The 19420-nt window shown below is 40.0% G+C and overlaps 1 protein-coding gene across 2 annotated transcripts in view; it reads right to left on the bottom strand.

Annotated features, from left to right (window-relative positions):
* SHC3 (SHC adaptor protein 3) overlaps nucleotides 1-19420 on the bottom strand; it is a 103993-nt gene that overhangs the window by 15188 nt on the left and 69385 nt on the right. For both annotated transcript variants that reach the window (XM_027790083.2, XM_005239832.4), the window contains 6 exons: nucleotides 17642-17705; nucleotides 14174-14293; nucleotides 10370-10423; nucleotides 6076-6127; nucleotides 1854-1980; nucleotides 583-736 (listed from right to left, as the gene is read on the bottom strand). In XM_027790083.2, coding sequence (XP_027645884.1) covers nucleotides 583-736; nucleotides 1854-1980; nucleotides 6076-6127; nucleotides 10370-10423; nucleotides 14174-14293; nucleotides 17642-17705 — 571 coding nt within the window. The remainder of the gene's footprint in view (nucleotides 1-582; nucleotides 737-1853; nucleotides 1981-6075; nucleotides 6128-10369; nucleotides 10424-14173; nucleotides 14294-17641; nucleotides 17706-19420) is intronic.

Raw genomic sequence — 19420 nt, 5'->3', positions numbered from 1 at the left:
GGACACACTTGGGTACTGAAGGGAGGATGTTGTCTATAGACAAGGCCCCTCTGGATTCAACCACAGTTGTGCTGGATCTGAAAAGGCTACAAAAATCCCACAAATTTTTGACAGCAATGCTGGTAGAAATATCCAAGCTGACCTCAGTTCAATGTGAGGTGGAAAACCTACCTAGCAACCTGGCTAAATACTGATTGCTGCTGAGTTATTAACATAATGAACTGTTAGTAATGACTGCATTAGACTGTTTAAACAATTCTGCATTAAACCTTTCCCAGTTAGTGTGACTATTTGACACTCTCCGAAGCTGGCATGGTTTCTACAAATGTAGTAACCCTCAGCGGATTTCTCTCCCTTGAACCTGTGTCATCTTTTAACACCATGAGGAGCTCACCTCCTTTGATCTGTTCTGAACTTGCCTAATTTGTTGCCCCCTAGATCTTCAATGACCATTCAAAAGGAAACTGGGTATACATGAAGGGCCGTGATCTATAAATGATCCCAATGTATTCATCTGAGGATACACATTATTTTAACATTTCGGATCCATCAGCCGGAGGGCAGAGATGCAATTGCACTGACCTGAGTCGTATCTGCAGCAGTAGGAAGCCTTGCTTTGAGCCTGGCATCAATGAAGCCACCAGGGGGGGGCATTTTATTCGGGATGTTGTTGTAATAGGGATGTTCTGTTGCCTCGTTATCTTCCTCCATCCATGGCTCATCAAAACTCTTCACCCTGTAAGAAAGTGAGTGCTTGCCCCTCACTTGCAAAGCACCTACAGATACTTGCAGCATGTTAAGACTACCTGTCAGGTGATGACTATTGCATATTATTTTGACAATTCAGCTACCGTTATAAATCAGGAAGCAACGGTGGATCATGTGGCAGACCTTGTCTGTTTAGACAAACTAATCTGAACTTCCTTTGCAATGGATTAAATTCTTGACACTGAGTAAATGGTGTTTTTACTTAGTTTTAGAGACCATTATAAACTAACAATTTTATTTAACCTTACAGTAGCATTTGTAATATTATTACTTAATTAATTGACTAAGCTCTAAAAGTTTGTCTTTAATTATGGCTGCTCTATCAGCAATATAAATCTGGAAGAACTTCACAAAGTCAGGAGATTGGCTCTGTTGTTTCAGTCTGCGTTTAACAGTCATTTACACAAGTCTAAAGTGAGTACAGAATGCTTCCAGATTAATATAGTTGCATTTTATATTCACCATAGACTCATTTTACTTTGATATGGGATTACACAGGGTACCAGCTCACTGGGATTTATACTAACGTTAGCAAGCATATAGCAATCCATGTCAAAAACACAGCTCACCAAAGAAAACAGAATGCTATACCCCAGCCTTTTAAACATACACCAGCAGACAGATATCCTCCAGAGAACAACGCAGTCAAAGCCTCTGCACAATACATCACATTCCTAAAAACTTTACCCTGGCTAATATCAGAAACAGTGAAATATCACTAGTCATTTTGGAAGCCCAGCAACTCTAGCTTATTTCATCTAAACTGACAGCTGCTGTGATAGTAACAATGAGGAAAAGCCACAAATAACATCCATTCTTGGCCAACCAATTCTGCCTACTAACTACAACAGAAAATGCATGACCATTTCAATAAGTTCACTGTGAAATCCATATTTAGACTGTTCTTTTAAAATGACTGTGCACCTTTCATATTCATTAGGCAAACACTGCTTTGCTAATTCAGTAGAAGTCTTGTAGAGTATTTAAATCCTGCCTGTCTCCAGCAATTTTGTCCACAGCAAATTTTATTAAGTAAATACAAAGCTAAAGAAGATCCTTTAGCAGTTTTCTGCAATCACACTCACCTGTCATGGAAAGTAGGCATCTTAGAGGGGCATCGCAAGTATTGCTTAAAGCGAAGCTCGAACGCTTGGCCTATGGTGCTGATGACATCCTGGGCCAGGCCATCACAGCATTCCAGTATATGACAAGCTAAAAGAAAAAGATTTGAAAAATGCATATGCAAATCATTGTTTATATTACGGTGGAATACACTGATGTACGACAAAACACACGTCAGGCATAGGTGCCCTATCCCATGGCATGCTCATTTCAATAAAACCCAATTCTGGCACAGTGAATTTCAGGCAATGGGGTCTTTTTTTATTTAAATTGCTCTGGTGTTTAATTGCAGTAGGCTAGATCACAAATCAGTTCCACAATTTTAACAAGAGTATATCATAAAGACAGGAAATTGCATAAGACTTCACTTATTGTTACCTGAATGCAATAAATTATATGATAATTCTGAGCTTTAAATTGAAATTCTAAAAATATCAGTAGGTAGTAACAACAAAAAAAAAATTCTTTGCTTTCCTGAATTTAATTACCACTTCAGTTTGATGTCTAATCACCCCAAGTTTGCAAGGTGTTCTCTTCCTTTGAGTTTCCAGAGTTTCCCAAATGCAGGCCAAGGGAGGAGCAGTAATATTATATTTCCTAGATCCCCAGCCCTGATCTGATTATAGTAATACCAAGGCTGGTATCTTTTCCTTCTTGTCTGTATGGAGACACTCCCAGAAAACTGTGGGATCGACGGGGAACACAGAGCCAGGACCCCAGTTAACTCCAGCACTCCGCAATGTGCCACCTCCCTGAACCCCCTGTGACAGAGGCAGTAAGGAGGAGGGCTGGCAAGACAAGCTCTCTTCCTATGGGAGACTGAGAAACCTTCATCAGCTGTCTGAGCCACCAAATCTGCCCCATTTTAAAATCAGAGTGGCTCAGAGATACGGACTTCTGTAACAACATAAACAGGTGAACTCATGAAAACTTCACCTAACACTGCAGGAATGTAGATGGGTGTTAAGAGCTAGAAGCTAAAGATCTGAATGAACATCTCCTTGATGATATTCCAAAAAGCCCAGGCAAACTCATTTTCCATATTCAGTGCTGCATAAGCACATGGTTTACTGGTTAGAGCCTGGATGGATTTTAAGCTCTGGTTCTTCTCCAAGCCCTGCTTGGAAAATTCCATACAGTGGGACCTTCTTCAAAGTTACTGATGTCTATCACTCCTGACTGCTTTAATAACCTGAATATAAATTCTTCAGCTGAAAACCTGCACTTTAATATATGCCCGGTGACCAGCTTAGTGCAATCAAGTGCTTTGGATGTCAATGTCCTACAAATAAGGGTTGGTCACAACATTTGTGTGACATAACTTTAGTTACAGCAATATAGGGAGACTGAGGAGGTTTAGCAGTGACTTCTCAGAGTCCCATCTGCTGTACAGAGCTCTGAAGAGGCCACAATAAATGGCCAAAAAACCCGCAGTTATGCAGGTATGGAATGACCAGGGTGCCAAGCTGTCTGTCCCTCAGCAGCAGTAGTACCTCACGCAGCATGAGATGGCACCAGTCACAGTGCTGCCCTGCTAAACAGATCCAGTGATGCTCTCTTATCCCCTTACAGCATCTGCTGTGCTGACCAGCATGCTGAGGCAATACCTGATTCAGGGGAATTGTCCTTAGCTGCACGTTGAGAGTGGATTCAGCAGCCAAAAACGGGACCTCCACGTGTTCAAAGGCAGAGGCAGACATCCCTGGTTAGCAGCAGGATTTTTGCTGTTTAGCCTCTCTGCACCACTGCTGGCAGCACTGAACGATCTGCCCCCAGTAAGATGCAGACTTACCTCCATGAATGTGGACCAAAATGATTAAGCTACACAAAGCTGTAATTTTTGCACTCTGTAACCAGAGTGGGGATTTAGAGAGGCTACACCGCTCATTGCTAAACGTGTCTGGAGCTGAAATGAAGTATGAGTCATTAAGTAGTTTCAGTAGGTGACATAATGAGTAACCTGTTTCCTTGGATACGTGAATGGACTTTCAGCAGGTAGGAGATGTGCTTCTTGTAAAAGGATGAGAAGATTTGGCTCGCACAGAGATAATTTCTTGTAAATGTTACACTGGAAGACAGACAGCCTTTAGCTTGCTAGATCCAGAATATAAAGCATGAAGAGAGCTTTTCCATCCTTGGGAAGAAATGAGTCTAATATGCCAGTGAAAGATATACTATAGCATTGCTGCTAGTGTCAGTAACAGTAACATTTTCACTACACACAGAAGTAAATTCGAACTTGCTTCTAAAGTAATTTGCAGGTAGCACAAAGACTGACAGAATGGCCAGTGATGGTGAAAGATGGCAATCCAGATCAAACTAGACCTTTTAAAAACATGTGGTTTAATACTGATCACAGACAAAGTCACTGATCTGCTAACCACGGATCTACACACATGAATGAGTAAGGCTCCCACAGAAAGCTGTAATGCAAAAAGCTTAAAGATCACAGTGTGAAAGAATTTTATGTAAGATAACAGTGCTTCACTGCAGCAAAAAAAGGCTTATGAGAAACCAGCTAATTATGATGACAAAAGCAAGTAAGGATAGGAAGGTGCAGCCTCTCTTTTAGATTGTTGACATTAATGCCAGATTACTCCAAAGAATAACAGGGATCATCTACATCTTTTAAACAATGCAGAAAAATGAAAGAAGGAGGAACAGAAATAATCTGAAGGATGGAGGACATGCACTGCAGCTGGAGACCTACAGAGTCCACTCTGTCAAACTTTTTCTACAGAAAACTGGGAAATACTTGGACTAAAAACGCCACTGGAAGACAACACCAGATGCTTACATGATTCTTTGATCTACGATAAACTAGCTCAACAAGGAAGTGAAGCCTAAACACATTCAGCTTAGCTATAAGGAACATAATCCATGAAACAGTTTTTATATTAAACCCTCTCTCACAGGAACAGAAAACAGCACAGAGCTCCTCCAAACCCTGTGGTGCCAACACCTGGTCTGCAATGCTGGTCCATTACATTGCCACAGAGATCTCTCCAAACAACTGAATCAGTCTCCAGATTAGCAGAAGGGAGAGCAGCTCTGCACCACACAGCCTTGAGTCTGATGCCAGAGACTTTCTAATGGGGGGCACATGATGTTGGAATGTAACAGGCATGGCAAAGAACTGGGCTATCACCCTACCTCCCACCTCCCTTAAGTTTTCTAAGTGTTTCAAGAATATTCAGCACATTAGTACATTTAGCGCAGGTATTATTTATAAGCTAATGCTCTCAAGTCTGGACATCTCTGCACATGGACAAAACAGATTGTTGAGATATCTAAAATCATTAAAGATGATGAAATATGGAAGCTATTGAATCAGTTGTGCCCATGGTAAGGTGGCAGCTCAGGGTTTGCAGGGTTGGCATTTTGACATTAAAGTGTCTGAATTCTGCAGAAATCCTGTTGGAAGTGCTTGAATCTTTTTTTGGAGCTAGTCTTTTTTTCTTTATGAATCTATGAATAATAAATAGATTCTCAGGTACATTATACAATACTTTGTATCTAGCATTAAGACCTAGTGAAGCTTTCTGCATTACAAGCAGGAATATTTTCTGTACCTATTATTCCAGACTGTAATGCACAATTTTTATAATTTACTTTTTTTTTAGAGAATCTGAACTGGATGCTAGTCTTGGAACAGGTTCCCTGTTCTTGACTGATCACTCAATAAAACCTTGAATAAAACTTCATTGAGAAATGGGATTGCAGCCTCTAGCAAGCTGGCTTAAAAGCTCACTATTTGGTAAAGAATCTGATTTTGCTAGGAAGAATTAGGCATGTACTGAGAAAACTGAACAGATTCAGCCACCTCATCGGAGGACTTAATCAGAGGACTGATTAGTTCTTGCATAGTGATTGGATGTAGGTAAAAGCTGTTGCCTAGAAGCTCACACAGCCAAATAAGGCAAACATTTGATTTAAGAGATTAAGAGAATCAAAGTGATATTTGGAGATGAACTGCAGGCAAGACCTGTTCCAAGCTGGAGAACCAACTTGCGTGTTGCTGTTTCTTACTGCTAAACAATCTTCCCATGACTCTGTCAAAGGCAATCTTTTTACTGGGCTGCATTTATTCTTTTCTGGGGTAAAAAAAAGTTGACTGAATTATACCACGAATAATTCATGTTTTTCAAAGGAAAAAAGATGCCAAACAGATTATTTCTAACTTACCTCTCCGATTAACAGGATCCTTAGCTACATATGCAACATAGTCAGTTGTATCCTGTCAAAAAATAAAGGTATCTACAATGAATGCAAAAAATCTTTGCATTGATCATGGCAAAAGGTCATAGTCCAGAGTGTGTATGTTCCTCTGGGTACAGTCTCAAATGACATGTTTTGCTTTACAGTTGTATACTACTTAAACCCCGTAACAATATTTATGGGTTTTGGTACTGATCCCACCACTGTGCTTTCTCCAGACTGTGATCTATTCCAGCAGAACTTAAAAATCTCTCCCAAGGCTTTGAAAATCAATTAAATAAATTTAGTAGGATTTGGATCAGGCCTCATTTAGAAGGGAGTAGAATTACAAGTCTTCAAACTACCCAGACAATTTGGTTCAGAACATGAATAATGAACTAGTTCTGTGGCAGGAAGAGTGGGAGTAACCGAGCAACAGCGTTTATTCATGTGTGGCAAGCAGGTGTGTTTACTGACTACAATGCCATATGGCACAGAGGTTGGCTGTGACAGCTTGGCTGTGAGGTCAGCCACAGCTTGGCTGTGACAAGCAGTATCCCAGGATGCTCTCCCCCAGACCATGGGCAGCTCCCAGCCATCCCCATTGCCACATGCCAGGTGGATTTTCTGGCAAGAGCAGGCTGACATCTTCTTTGGGGATCTTTTGCTTGCTCTCCTGCCACCCTCACACTCCTGTGCACAAGCAGCGCAGACTTTAATCATTGTGCAGATGAAACAGAAAGGCCAGTGCATCTGAGAAATGTGAGGCATCCTGGCACATCTGGAAAATGCCATATATCTTCGATGCAATCAAGAAGTCCTGGTTAGACCTGGTATTTCCTGACATGCCTGGCTAGTCAGGTATAGCTAAACCTGGGGTATATATAGGATACACTACACTTGGATGCATAGATTTATCCAAAGCTTTTTCAGGTGACTGATCCAAGACCATTGACAATTATGTCAAGATCTAATGTCATAACAAACATCAATCCTCAGTTAAAAGACAGACTTTTTCAGCTTAGCTTTCTCTAGTGCAAGCACACACCACCACCACCCACACAAGATAAATCACTGTGCTGCATGCCTATACAATTTCCTTCCCAAGCAGAGGCCAAGAGAAATGATGAAGCACGTTCATGGTTCTGGTGACAGATGTGTAGCCATATCACTTAATGCACTGTTGGAAGGCACTCAGACACAGGAGTAATGAGGTTGGTCTGTTAAAAAAGCACAGCAGAGAAGAATAGCCCTAGCATTTTGTCCAGTAATTTCTTATGCACCCAGTGACATAGTGTCTGGGCAATTATTTGAGTGGAAGTAATGAGGCACATCAACACATAAGGGGACGATAAAAGTGGCTATGTCTAATAGTAGCAAATAAAACAGAGCCAAGGTAAAGGCCTGAGAGCTGTCCCACAGTTGTCCATACTGTTTAATTATCGCTACTCTCACTTGCCTGGTTGTACTGGTTTTCCAGGCCATGATCTGAAATTCTCTGAGGGACCAGCACATGCTGGGCATCAATCCCAAGAGGCGGCTGGAAGGGAAGATAATGAATGTGTGCATGCAAATTGCACTGTGCTATTTAGTTTCAGGGCCAGAAAACAGGACACAGATCATTTTATTTACTAATACAGACATAGCTAATGGATACATTTATGCCTGAGTAAATCATAGATCTATCTCATAGCTAGCGTGGGTGTGAGAGACCGGAACCACCTACTCTTTATTTCATCTAAAGCTCTCAGATTCAAGCTGACTATAACAAAATATTAAGGACCTAAGATGGGCACATTTCACAGTGGTTAAATTAGAAGACTCCCATCAAAAGGTTATACAGGGCTGGGCTGATGCAGCAAAGTGGTCCCTGACAGTCAAAGACTGAAGACAAGTACAAATATGGTACAATTTTCACCTCAAAGAAATTGAATTGTGGTGCTAAAATCTGAAGGCAGGGCTGAAACTGAAAAACTACTGCCTTCAGGGACCTCTGAGAGACCTGCCTGATTAGGCCTTACAAGATCTGCCTGTTGAAATTTCAGCAGGCATCTCCAGAAACAGATGTCTTGTCTATCAGCCTGGAAACAGTCACCTGAAATGACTATGGATGAAAATTTAGTGTATCATAAGGAGGTGCTGAAAAGAGCTAAAGCAGATCCAGATTCCACAGTCTTGAAAGTGAACTAAAAATTAGTCCAAATTGGTGTGTAAAAGGATTTGGTGGAGAGATTTTTAAGCTTCCATGTGCTGACACAGCCAGAAACTGTCTGACTCATTGCAAAGGGGAATATTGAAAAAAAAAATAAATATATATATATGTGGTATTCAAGCTGTTCTCCAAGACATTGGAATGCTTCTCCAGTGGATATATTTTGAATGATGAAGGTAATTGATGCTTAGGGAGTGGGAGGAAAGTTGCAAAGCTAATTGCTGGTGTGAATGTGTGGCAGATATCCAGAGCAGAAAACTGGACAGGGTGAGAAGTCGGGGAAGTCTTGCTTCTAAATAAACGAAACTTCAAAATTCAAAATAAAAGAAGTATTCCCTGAACAAACATGGGCACAGATCTGGGTTCCTAGTTCAGGATGGCCTTTCTCCATCCATTTTAAATCTCATATGAGGAGATGAGCTTATTGGCAGAGCCCAACTGTGTTTGGTGGTGGCAGTCCTCCACCAAGTGGAAGTCATTAAGGGCTGATGAAAATTATGTCTGGACGACCTTCAGATAAGTTAATAAAGCTGTGACTTAAATCACATCCTTGCATTTTGTCTTCTTCCATGTGCACGTGGGACAAAGGAACCACCTGCTTTATAAACAAGCTTTTGATTTGAAGTTGTGCAAGGTACTAGCCCACTGAGACAAGCCTGTACAGTGTCATTAAATACTCACTTACCCTCTTCACCCCAGAATGAGATCACCATGTAGTGGTCTAATTGGGAATGCAACTTTACAGTTTCACTGTCTCGTGTAGGCTCCCTTACACCATGCAATTTCATTTCTCTGGTAGCCCACTGACTCAGTAGCATGATTTTTATCTCTAAAACGTTTGGAAGAGCTTGATTACTCCAAATTCAATCTCTACTGCTGCTCCTCTCCTCTTTCCTGGTAATTCATCTATCAGTGGGCAGTGTGCAATGGTGTTTCCAGGACTTAGCATTTGGGATGGCAGATGGGGAGCGAACAATCTTCTTATGGAGGCAGGGAACTGTGCTAATCAATCCTCTGCCCACTTCAGGAACTGTTCATTTACAGTATCCACTGCAATCTGTTGTATTTCAAAGCTGCTGTTGATCCATCTTTTGTGCCCCAAATTGTTATGATGTGTTCTTTTCCTTTCTGAAAGTAAACTGAGCTCAGCAGAGCTATACTAAGACTGAAGTTTGCCCTTATGTTTTCTGAGGATAGTGAAATGAACAGAGAAAGTGCCAAAGAACTTCAACTTAACAGAGCTGAACTGAGAGAATTAACCCACAAAGCAGGCTGGAAATGGCCTTACCTGTAGTACATGACTGACAGATTCCATGATGGAGGAAAAGGCAGACTCATTCAAGTAATCTAGGTTTAAAAGCTTTCAGACCTCTAAGGTAAGAGGTGAGCAATGTTCCTGTTTTATAATTCTCTCATTCCTTCCTAGGTGACAAATACTTTTAAAGCACATTTAATATGCCTTTGGATGGACTGCTTATAAAAACAGGAGAAAATGCAACAAGCAGGAGTCCGTGTTTGATCTAAATGAACCAAATGTGTAGGTGTATCTGAAAGCTTTGCAAAACTAGGAAGATCTGGGCTTTTCCTGAAAGCCTGTCTTCAAGCTGCATCAGTGTAGCGAATATACCTGAAGGCAGTATTTAGTACAGTCTCCTCAATGTGTACTTAAAGGCAAGAAGAAAAAAGTAAATGCATGCATTGCTATAAATATAACTGCAACATAGTCTGTTACTGTAAAAAGTACAGAAAAAAAGCCAGTCAAGACAAAAATTCACACAACACCCATATGACTATACTACATTACTCTGAAAAACAGAGCCCTGCTTATCAGTTATTATATGAATGCTTACAGCCCTTTGATACTTTTTGTTTCAGTCAAAGAGAAGGATCTATGACTGCTTGTCAGTCGTTTTCCTCAAAAAGAGTTTGATGGCAACAATCGTTTTATGAAACAAGAAACAGAAGCTATTGTGGCTATATTTTTCTTTCAATGAGCAACGCAATAAATTTTGTCACATAGTCCTCATAAAGCAATATCTACGTGGGGGAAAGCTTTAAAGAAATGCTTACCGGATCACCTCCAGACGCAAAGGAAATAGACTGCATATGGTGATTTGCTATGATCTGTATGGGTCAGAAAGGATAAATGTGAGTCAGTCAGTTTTCTTACAATTTACCCCTTTTATTTTTTTATTATTTTTTTTTTTTTGCATAGGGGTGAAAATCCAAAACCAAGATCAAAATTACCTCTGCATTTCACCTACAAGGAGTGCAAAGAGTGGCATGATAATATAAAAAAACTTAAGGATGAATGTATCTGTGCTGGTGTTCTTTAAAACAGCAGCGTGGCAAAATTGCTAAATGTGCTCAGAACTCCAGTAAATCATATAGATCTGTCACATAGTATCTTTGGAGAAATTTTAATCTGCTAAAGCTCACTTTCTTTATTGCAAATAGTGATGAATGGAGCAAAGGGTCCTATTCATCAAAATAGTTTTCTGCTGATGCCACTCCAGTGAAATCAATGAAATCATGCCAATTTGCTCACCAGCTAAGGATCCTAACACTGCTTCCAATACCTACTGTGTCATTTTATGTTTCAAACACCAACTTCTTTGCAATACGAAAACAATTTTGAATCTAGCTGCAATGTAGCATTATGGACAAACTCTCAGGCATACTCCAGGGCATCTGAAATTCAATTTGCTTATGTACAATTTGAACTAATATGATATTTCTTTAGGAAGAGACAAATTATCATGAAACTAATACAAGGAGAACTGCTCTGCTCCTTTGCTATTCTGAGGTTTAACTTCTGAAATCTTTTAATAATGAAATCATGAAACAACCAAGAAAGAAAAGGTCATTTGAAAGAAAATTTCACTTGATCATTTGAGTCACAGAAACCATGCCAAGGAATTTGTCTGGTATAGGACAGGCCCCTTATTTAGTGCCTCAGAGCATGTGATAATAGTAATTTGGATCTTAATGGACCACTTTGAAGAGACTACCACATACTTTAGAAAAACGTTTTGGAAAAAAATGAGGATAAAAAGACATTCTCTGGGCTGTTTTCCCCATCTTGCATCTTAAAGACCTGAACTAGCAACTCTCTTCCTTGGAAAGAAAAAAGCCTGACATGAGTTTATCTAGATCTAGCTGCTTTGCTAACTCAGAGAGAGCTGACTGATTCGTAGTGCTTCTTTCATATCAAGAGTTCTTCATTTTCGGTACTCCCGCTTGTCCCACAGCAGCCTCTGAAGATGTGATTAATTTTTAGCGTTCAGTGGTAAACCATCATTCTCTTACTTATCAGTGAGGATTTCTTTCTCTTTTCCCTTAAAGAAGTGATCCTAACAATAGAGATGTACTAGTGAAGATTTGTTGCACATTTAATGTTTGTCACTATCTTGAATTGTGCAAATAATGCAATCTTTCAGATCAGCATCATAAAACACAAAAATTACTTCAGATTGCCTGAAAACTTACTTTTCCAAATTCTAAGAAAACAGAAAAGTGCTTGAAACCATCAGCTGATGTCAGACTTTTTTTTTTTTTAAAAACTTCCACAGCTAAACAGTTTGAGGTTGGGGTATTCCCCCCACCCTCAACACCAATGTACAGCAAGGCAAGGCACAGCAAATTACCAACGCTTTGCATTGCTTAATATGAAATGATTCACAAGTATTGGCACATAGTTTAGAAACATTTCAGTCTACCCAAATCTGCATTATAAACAACAAAAGAAAATCATCTTCCACTCATCCCTGCTTAACATGTTCTTGTGGCTTAAGCCCAGCCAGTAATTAATCCCCATACAGCCGCTCACTCACTCCCTCTTCACCCAGGGGTTGGGGAGGAGAATCGGAAAGGAACGTAAAACTTGAGTGTTGAGATAAGAACAGTTTAATAACTGAGATAAAAGAAAAACAAAAGAACAACACTAGTAATAGTAACAGTTATAATAAAAAGGAAGGAGAAGGAGGGAGAAATGAAATCCAAAGGGAAGGGAGAAAAGAAAACAAGTGATGCAAAATGCAACTGCTCACCACCCACTGGCCAGTGCCCAGCCAGTCCCCAGGCAACGATCAACAGCCCTGGAACAACCCCCCCACCCAGTTCATATACTGACATGATGTTCCATGGTATGGAATATCCCTTTGGCTAGTTCAGGTTAGCTGTACTGGCTGAGCCCCCTCCCAGCTTCCCATGCCCCTCCAGCCCTCCTGCTGCCAGGTCGAGAAAAACTCAGAAGTCTTTGACCTAGTACAAACACCCCCCAGCAATAACACAAAAACATCCACATGCCATCAACATTGTTCTCACACCACAGCCAAAACACAGCACTGCACCAGCTACTAAGAAGAAAATTAATTCTATCCCAGCCAAAACCAGGACATATGTTCACAAAACTGTTGTGCAGGGGATACATGCACTTGCCTTACTCGTATCCCAAGGGCTAACAACATTGTCCTATCTTTTCTTCCCTTCCAGCTACTCTGGGAAAAATAGACTATTACAGAAGTTCATAGCCATCTTCCTGGGTGGGGCCTCAAAGGACAAATCTGCTGGGCAATGCTTATTTTCAAATCAAATACTTGGCACAAACAAGAAACCCTTAAGGGAGAACACAGCCAGACTGGGATCTCTGAGAAACCAGATGTTTCCCAGTCCGGCAGCACCCTGACCAAGTCTATCTCAAAAATAATTATGTGAGAGAAAGATAAGCAGTTTTTTCAAATCATAGAAAAGGCAAAACATCTGCGGAATGATTCCTCCCTGAGATAAATCAGTTTAACTCCATCACTACCCTGACTTCAGCTGAAGACAAGGCGACTTTCAAGGTCTGGCACTTTTTTAGTAGATCTAATTAACACCAAGTTCCTGTGCTTCTGACTGGTGTCCACTATCCCTATGAAAAGCACTGCTGTGTATATTCCACAATAAGGCTCCAAACCACTGCAACTAGCCATAATGCTGCTTCCACAGTTTCAGTGCTCCCTGTAGAAGATTATGGTTTTTTTCTTAATAAGGATAAAAACTAAGATAAATCAATGAAAACTTAAAATAAACAACATTTTTTTAATAGACAAAGTGTGTATTCTTTCTTATTTTTTAATCCTGAGGCTCCAAGGACAGCAGGAATTTCTTTTTATTTTCTCTCTGGCTGTATCTAGGCAGAAAGTTGTGTGCCCTAACGCAGTATGTGGCTCACAGCAAATAGAACAGCAGTGACTACGCATGCCTGTCCGCTTTCTCTTTATATATACCCTGAGCAAGGATTTTTCTCATCTCATACATCATTCACAATCCACTGCAGTGATTCCCCACAGTCTGTCTGTACCTTCAGCACAATGAAGAAGAAATAGGCTGCTTGAAACAGGCTGCCTTGTCTCTCTAAAAGATTAGAATTTCACTGCACTGCAGAATCCCTGCGGCTGTATTTTTACCAGCGTCTTAGGAATAGATTGCTCATTAAGGCTCTAAATTGGAAGAACGACAACAAAATTGGGAACATGCATTCAGTCCTTTAGCCACTTACTCCAAATGCATCCCTTTTAACATTCTGAAAGTTTGTAATTGTACCCAACAAGAACTCCCACGACCAGAAAATGCCATTTCATGTCGTGGGTCTTTTAAGAGCAAAACCGATCTACCAGAAACATAGCAAGAAGAAAATAATTCATCAAAGCGGTGTTGAATACTGGAACAAACTATGACTCCTACTATGCTTTATATGCTGTTTTCATTCATTTTATAGACATTATTGAGGAATAATAACTTTGAGCAACTGAGTATTTGGGCAGAAGCGAATAATGGTGCAGTAGGCTGTTCATCAAAAGCCTCACAAATTAATACGGCAGTTACACTCACCTGTTTTGTATCAGGAGTCATTAGGTTTAAGCTGGTGGTGGAGATATTCAGCATTATGCTCATTCCTGCAAACTGAAGATTGCTCTTTCCCAAGATGCTAGAAAGAACTTTGCTTGGTGGCTGTGAGGGGGATGAAAAAGCACATTTTTGTTCTCTGTTTATTTGGGATGACCTTCATTGTATGCAGGGTTAATTGCATCTTAAAGGTTTCTAATGTTGCTGACTTTCCAAAGAACACTTCATCGCAACAGCTGTTTTCCTCTGGAAATAATTTTTCATTTATACTACTACTGCTACTGCTAATAATAGTAATAATAGTGATAATAGCTAGGCAGGTATTCATACACTCTTGACCTAACAAAATAGGGGTTTTGTGAGATAGCGAAGTCTCATCTTCACCAAGGGACCAAGTAAGCAGACTTAAGATGAATGCTTTAAGTCAGTATCTTAAAATGGCATGTTCTTATTCTATAAACCCCATTTCAGCTCCTGAAAATAAAGCTGTAGTTGGCATCTACTGACTGCTCTACCCCCTTTCCACATGGAAAGTGGGACTCCAGTGATACTGAAGGAATGCTCACAAAAAGAGATACGGTGTCATTGTTGTTATCTTGTAGACTTCTTAACGGTAAGAAAACCCCCAGACATAGGCTAAAACTTCTGTATGCTGGGGTACAACACACAGCTAAAGATTACTCCTAACTCAGAGCATAAGTACAAAGTGTTGGAATGTAATAACGGGGATGTAATAATATGATAACTTTTTTAGGCCTTTCATTCACTAGATCTCTGGAGGTTTTGTAGCAATAAAAGTTATGCTGCTAAAGCAAAATCTGAGCAAAACCTCTCACCTTTAACAGCTATGAGGAAACATACAGCTGCATGACAGCAGCCTCATTCAGATAACCTGTAAAAAATCATATTCCCCAGCCAGAACAGACCAAGTGCTTCCACTTTTTGTGCTTGCATTGGTGGATATTTATGCTGGTCTTTAGGATAGAAAGCAAAGCTGTGAACGGAGGCCATGTTCTTCTGCCACTGTATTTGCATTTGCCTCAAGCTGCCTGCAAGCTTGGGAAGTTTTCTCCCTAGTAGGATGCACACACTTGTGTTTCTTTACTCCTTAAAACTATCATATATTAAGTTTTAGCTTCTTATCCTTCTGTTTAATTGATTAAAAATACACTACCTACATACTGCTCATATGTAATATTTGTGCTGCACCATTTTCACTTTGTCATGTTATAGAGCTAGTACTTCATTAACTTCTCTTTAAAATAAGCCCTTTTGAATATTTGTTTCTCTTCTTTCCTTAAACCTTCATGAATCCTAGCTCATGCCTAGAAATCACCTGCCCACAGTGTGGGTAAAGGTGAAAATTTGGCCTCAAGAAGTACATGTCACCTAAGCAAAACTCGTAAGCCACCAGTGGCAAAAACATGCTGCAAGTGCAGACTGGCAAAATATATCTGTCTTTTACACTTATCTGAATTATTGTTGCTGGGCAAATTTTCTTCTCAGTCAGTACACTTACTTTAAAACTTCTATTCCTTTTCAATAACTGATAAGCAACATTGCTTCTAAAATCAGTAACACAGCAAGTTATCTCACTAGGCACTTGGGACTCTGTTTATCCTACTTTTCCATGATACTTTCTGTCATTTTGCTTTCCAAGGAAAAAGTTATTTTCCTTTTTACTTTCAGGTTTAAAAAAAAAAAAGACAGAGAACATAGAAATGCCAATGAGATAAATGTGGTAGTGGTGGTGGCGGTGGTGAAACCACAACCTTAGTTTCTCAGACAATTTCGAATTACACTGTGACATATGTTGTCACATACACCTTATTTTACCAGGGGAAGATTCTCCACTGCAGACAAGTTGCATTTCATCCCATCCCTTTCTGCTGCAATTCTGTCTAGATGGTGGAGCAGCTGGAAAAGCAGGCAGACCTTTTCCTTCACCTGCCCATTCTCCTCCTGGACCCAACAACACACACAAAGGCTGTAATTAATTGCTTTCTAGGCTCCTTCCCTTAGAGTCAGCATTAAATCCTGGCTTTGCCAGCAGACCCCTGGTAGAGTAGGCGGTGCAGGAGCTAGGCTGAGGATTACCCCACTTGTTGCCTGCAGATCCTAACTCCTACCACACAAATAAGAATAAAAGCATGGTAATAACTGTGTCAGGCTGTTGCCTAAACTGCCAAATTACTGAACTCTGATTTAACGTAACAAGTATGTGCACAGAGTTTAGGTCAAGCTGACCCACCCTCTCAAGTCGTTAAATGACTCACCCTCCCAAGTACCCACCATCTCAAGTCGTCAAACTGATGAATGAAAGGACTTCTAACCAAAGGAGTCAATCTTGGGAAACAAAGAACAGATAATGATAAGACACCATTATGTTATGTAAATTATGCAGAAAGAAGCCTCCAACTGAGAAACTTCTGGCCACAAGAGGAGACAAGCTGATAAGGTGTTTCAAATGACAGAAAATTGGTTGACAGTAGGAGAAAGGAAATCGTGGTCATGGGAGATCATGACCTCCAACTCAACAGATATCCCTACCCAGCTGAGAGAGGGCAGAGCCCGCTCGGGGAGCACGGCTAGTTGGCAAAACCCTTCAGCAGCGCTACCTGAGGCTGCCACTGATTTGCGTCAGAAGTGAGGAACTTGTAACCAGTCCTGTGCGTGAATGAAAATGAATGTGTGACGTACTGTGAATGTGCAAGTTCTCTGCTGTATGTGATGTGTACCCTGGAGTAACTTGGTGTGCGTGTTAGGAGGAAAGATCCCCCGTGCACCCAGCGCTGCAATAAACCAGTGCTGGCTTTCTAAACTGCCACTGGGCTTGGAGAGCTTTCCTGGGTACAATTTTTGGTAACAAGGCTAATGCCCATTGGACCTGCCATCAGTGCTGGCCACTGAGGATCAGCCACAGGTGCTTATGGAAAGAGCATAGGGAACAGAGGATCACCTGGTATGTTCTCTCAATTTCCAGAGATCAGTGATTTCCAAACTCATTAATTGTCACTAGTAGAGCTATGGTCCAAGAACAGATCTAATAATTTTCAAAACTATGTATATTTTTGGCCTCTGCAATAGCTTCCAGCACCTATTTCAACAATTTAGTCATGCATTTTATGAAAAGGCATCCCTTTTTGTTTAAGTTTTCCACTTGCAATCTACAAAGGAAAGACAAGAAAAAGGAGGGGGTTTCTACAGTAGGAGCATAAAGGCAAGCCACAATCTTTTTCCTAGATGTACTCGTACTCGTAGATGCCTGTAAAAGCAGATACTGATGAAAAGGGCAAGAGGCAACATACAGTGGGTGAAAACAGCCAATACTTTAAATTACTAATGACCTGCAATTCTCAAAGCTACTTTAAAGTCACCTGCCTGCTGTGTCTGGTCTCCTCTGTGTTGTAACTAAGAAAACACAGTCAACTGCACTACAATAAAAGAAAATACCTTTCGTTTCTTGGAGGTTCCTTTGGCACCAGGCACAGCTTCACAAACACGACTGATTGCTTCCCTGAAGAGACAAAAAAAAGGCTTTATGGCAACCAGATGTGTGGTTTTCTTCATTTTACTTGAAATGCACTGGGAGAGAAGAGCTTCAGACCATATTTCTGTTCACAAGTGAGGATAGGTAGTGGGTCAGTTAGCTCTTCTCAGGGCTAAAAACAGGTGTCATTCAAATTTAGATTATTTCAGTGTGAAGCAGAAGACAGTAAATATTCCATGTAGTGTAGGAAGAGTACCTTCAGAACTACAAAGGATAAAATGTTCTGTCACACTATTAAAAAAAACTTTTCTCATCATAAATTAAAATATTTGTCTTTGCACCTTATTAAGCCATGAGGAATCTGATCATAAAACATATCTTTAATCAAATTGCTTTACACCTTTTTTTTCAAACCTTTCTTGTAATGTAAAAAACCTATCATCTTTCTTACTACTATAATATGCACTTTTCCAGTCAAAGCAAAACCACCTGGCTTTAGATAAAATCAGAATCCTAAAATATTCCTGGTAATATGCATGTTGTATACAAAACATGCAATGTACAAAATTTTAATTTGTTCAATACAATCTGAATAATTTCTTTGTGGCTCTACTTTTATATTGTAAGCAAAATTAATGCCATTAACATTTTGCTTTATCTTTCTAATATTATTTCATTCTTCCAATCACAGTCAGGTTGAATGAGAAAAATGCATGTTGAAAATTGATTTGACTTCTTATTGTCTCATAGGACAGTAACTGTATACTGCAAAAACTCTTGAAATCATCTACTGCTACAAACAAGTCTTAAAGATCTTTTCAGTATTTAACAACTTATCTGAATAGCCAGTCTGGTCTGTATTCAGAATTTTCTCCCATGCACACAGGGACCTTCCTGAGACCATTAGCTACAAAGCTGTAGCAGATCTGTCCCATTGATACTGTAGGACAGAAGGGCAGAAGGGTTGCACAGGGACAAGTAAAGGTGATTCCAAGCCTTGTTTAGCTGTTTTAAATACAGATTGAGATTAACAGCACATTATAATTAGACATAAACCCATGCAAATAAGATGTATTTTACGGGGGAAAGAATACAGAATGGGAGAAAATGAACTACAAGCTAAAGAGCAGTCAAAATAATCTAAACCTTGAAACATCACATTGATAAAAACAAGGATTATTTTAATTTTGTGCCATGAGCAGGATGGTATTTCAACTATGCATTAGGTGAATGCACAGGTTCAACAAGTAAGTCAGGAGAGAAATGTCATATAGATATCAGCATACAACATATATTGGCTCAACGAATGCCACAGATTTATCCAGTGGCAATCAGTAATCACTATATAGTTATGCCTTGTCTGCTTTTACCTAGGGCACACTCCAAAGTTCAAATCACCTGAAAGAATCATATGAACTTATTATTTTTTGGGGTGGAACAGGCTATGCAGCAGGTTTAAAGTCCTGTCATTCTGAAGATTTTTTTTATTTATAGCAGTTTTTCTAATACATATATATATATATATATATATATATAAATAAAATAGCAAGCCGTAATCAGAAAAGCTTTCAGACACACAATCTTTTCTTCAGGTCTAGAGGAGAGCTTGTTTGTTCCACAGCTTGTCTTTTTCCTTTTTTCCCCTCAAACTACATCTGCTCAACTAATAAAAATGCCTCTCACTGCAAGCCCTGGCCTGCATATGCCCTCAGACCATCACAGCTACAACAGCACTCCATTTC

This window comes from Falco peregrinus, chromosome Z (genome assembly GCF_023634155.1).
Source record: "Falco peregrinus isolate bFalPer1 chromosome Z, bFalPer1.pri, whole genome shotgun sequence".
Taxonomy (NCBI): domain Eukaryota; kingdom Metazoa; phylum Chordata; class Aves; order Falconiformes; family Falconidae; genus Falco; species Falco peregrinus.
The sequence above is the reverse complement of the archived record's forward strand: the minus strand, read 5'-3'. Positions and strand labels throughout refer to the sequence as shown.